A 2,701-nucleotide genomic window follows, 5' to 3' on the forward strand; every position below is an offset into this window, starting at 1 on the left:
TATCGATGATTGGTTTTGAGTCTTTTGACTAAGATGTGACGTAAAACAAAAACAAAAAGAAGGAAGAGAAAACCAATGTTTTAAAAATCAGACTAATAAACGAACCATCTATACTGTCGGTTCATTATTTGATACTCATCGAACCGGAGTGTATATTTTAGTACTATGATTGTTCCATAAAGTCCTTATCTTACAAATACAATAAATCTAACATTCTAACAAGTAACAAAGCCCAAAATGTAAGAGAATAAACCACAACTACCCCAACACTAAATGCTGCTACATCACAGTTCAACAAAATAAACCTGCAACACCAAAAAAATATGAACATTCTCAAATTTGCCAAAGAATATTCGAAGACCAGAACTCCAAATTTCATTTCTTTTAGTTGGGAAATGTAAATTTAATCAATACTTTAACTAGATATTCCAATAGTGACATAGTTTTTGTCTTTTTGGAAGAATTATCCGTGTCGCTATACAAAATTGTAACATCTTGTGATGAGTAACTATTATGCATCTCTCAATTAAATACTCCTTCGGTCCCATAAAAATAAGAACTTTCTTTTTTCTTTCGACGCATAAAAATATCTCATTTCCATTGGAAAGTTCTCTCAACTCATTACACATATAATCAATATATTTACAACTTATACCGCTAAGACCAATCAATAAATACTGTTAATAGTGTGGATCCCACTATCTACTTACACCATTTTCAATACACTTCTCTTCGGCTCTCTTACGTTACCAATTATGCATTAGCCCCAGTCGTCTCAAATGTCTTTATTTTTTGGGACGGAGGAATATAAAAGCACATCATAACATTTAGTGACATTAATTTGGGGGTGTCTCAATTTTTTTAAGTAAGAAAATACAATATGTTTTAATGTCACAATTACAACAACCCTAAAAGTATTGTATCATAAAAAAATATGAGCAATCATATTTGAGAAAATGAAGTGCTATTTGTATTATGATTGGAGAACTTGTCTCTTACATATTTACTCCATATTATAAGTAGTAGTAATATAGAAAAGGAAATAAAGAGTTGATGAATAAAAAAAAACTTGTGATTTATTCAAAGGAAATGCAATAGAAAATGAGAAGTAAAAGGCTAGCATTTGGGAGCAGGAGGGTTGAGGACGCCGGAAGTTTTGATTCCAACGGCGCTCTGACAGGCAGACGCGACGGACTTGGCTTCTCCCGTGGGTTTCAAGTCTATGTCGGCCAATTCGATGTTTGAGCATGGCTCCTTTTTGCTGCAGTTCAACAACACCGGAATCTCTGACGTGGTCGTGCCCTTGATTCTTCTGAAGTGGACGTCGCTAATCTTTACGCTTGATTGCTACCACCAAAATAATGAACGATATACGAGTTTCAGTAGTGTTGATCGAGTCTCTCTCTGTGTCTCTCAGTTTTGAAAAATGAAAAAAGAAATGAATGTATATGTACCTCGGGTTGAGTCTTGGAGAAGTAATGTTGATCGATGATGATGGGGTTCTTGACATTATTCATAGTCAAATCTTCGAAGACGATGTTGGTGGCGGACAGCACCGGCGACTTGTGGTAGCTCTTGATCCTGGCCCCGTTGGTTGTGCCCGTCAGAGTGCAGCTCGAGAAGGTGATGTTCCCCACGCTAATTTCGTCGGGGCGCTTCCCCAAACTCCCCACTCTGGGAGTTATATAGTATATTTTAATTAATACATATAAAAACCAAATACTCATAGTATTATACTACTAGTAATAGGTGCTCACGCGAGTCCGTGTCCAGGGCCACATTTGAGATTTTTGACTAAGATGTTTTTGCTGCCGGTGCCGATGGAGATGCAGTCGTCTCCGGTTCCAATGACGGAGTCGATGATCTCGACGTTGGTGGCGTTGCTCAGATGGATTCCATCCGTGTTGGGGCTCTCATCGGGGGCGGTGATAGTCATTTTGGACACCTTGATGTTGACGCTGTCGATCAACTTGCTATGGAACCCCATTGCGTCCACGAATTTCAGGTTGCTAATATCTCCATTTGATGACGATTGGAACGTGAAGCTCTGTCATAAATATCATATAGGGATAATTGCAATTTAAATTATACACTACTCTACTATATATATATATATATATATATAGGTAAACTTACGACAGGCAAATGGTTGGATTCTCCGGCAAACTTCCATACGCCGGCCCCTTGGGCATTGAGAGTGCCTCCTCCACCGATCTTGATGTTGTCGACGTGCTCGACCAAGATCCACATCTTGTTGGAGTAGGAACTCGGGTCGGGATTGGCCATGATGGTACCTTGAATGTCAACGATCAGTGGCGGTGGCGCCGTGCACTTGCCACTCAGGATCACCTCCCCCATCATGAATGTCCCTGGTGGGACCACAATCTTCGCCGGTGTTTTGCTTTCGCATCCTGCCCTAAATGCCTGAATAAAAGACTGCATGCCAAATCACATTAGTTATCTTCTTTATTACATCACCACAATTTAAATACACTACTTATGATTTCACACCATTGCGTCATCGGTTTTGCCATCGCCCTTGGCGCCGTATTTCGTGATGTCGTACGCGGTCTCACCCAGGAGCCGCCGTTGATCCGCGCCAACCGCCATGCCATACATAATAATCAAACAACTTAAGCCTAAGGCCAAGGAGCCCATCATATGAGAACAGTTACCCATATATTTTTTTCACTTGATTTCT

At 39.8% G+C, this 2,701-nt stretch overlaps 1 protein-coding gene across 1 annotated transcript; it reads right to left on the reverse strand.

Annotated features, from left to right (window-relative positions):
- Nucleotides 1-920: 920 nt before the first annotated feature.
- On the reverse strand, nt 921-2,701 carry LOC121751394 (polygalacturonase-like). The gene is made up of 5 exons (XM_042146132.1): nt 2,512-2,701; nt 2,137-2,436; nt 1,758-2,047; nt 1,455-1,674; nt 921-1,347 (listed from the first exon to the last, which is right to left on the reverse strand). The coding sequence occupies exons 1-5, from the start codon at nt 2,677-2,679 to the stop codon at nt 1,117-1,119; spliced, it is 1,209 nt and encodes a 402-aa protein (XP_042002066.1). The 5' UTR covers nt 2,680-2,701; the 3' UTR covers nt 921-1,116.

This window comes from Salvia splendens, chromosome 10, assembly GCF_004379255.2.
Source record: "Salvia splendens isolate huo1 chromosome 10, SspV2, whole genome shotgun sequence".
NCBI lineage: Eukaryota > Viridiplantae > Streptophyta > Magnoliopsida > Lamiales > Lamiaceae > Salvia > Salvia splendens.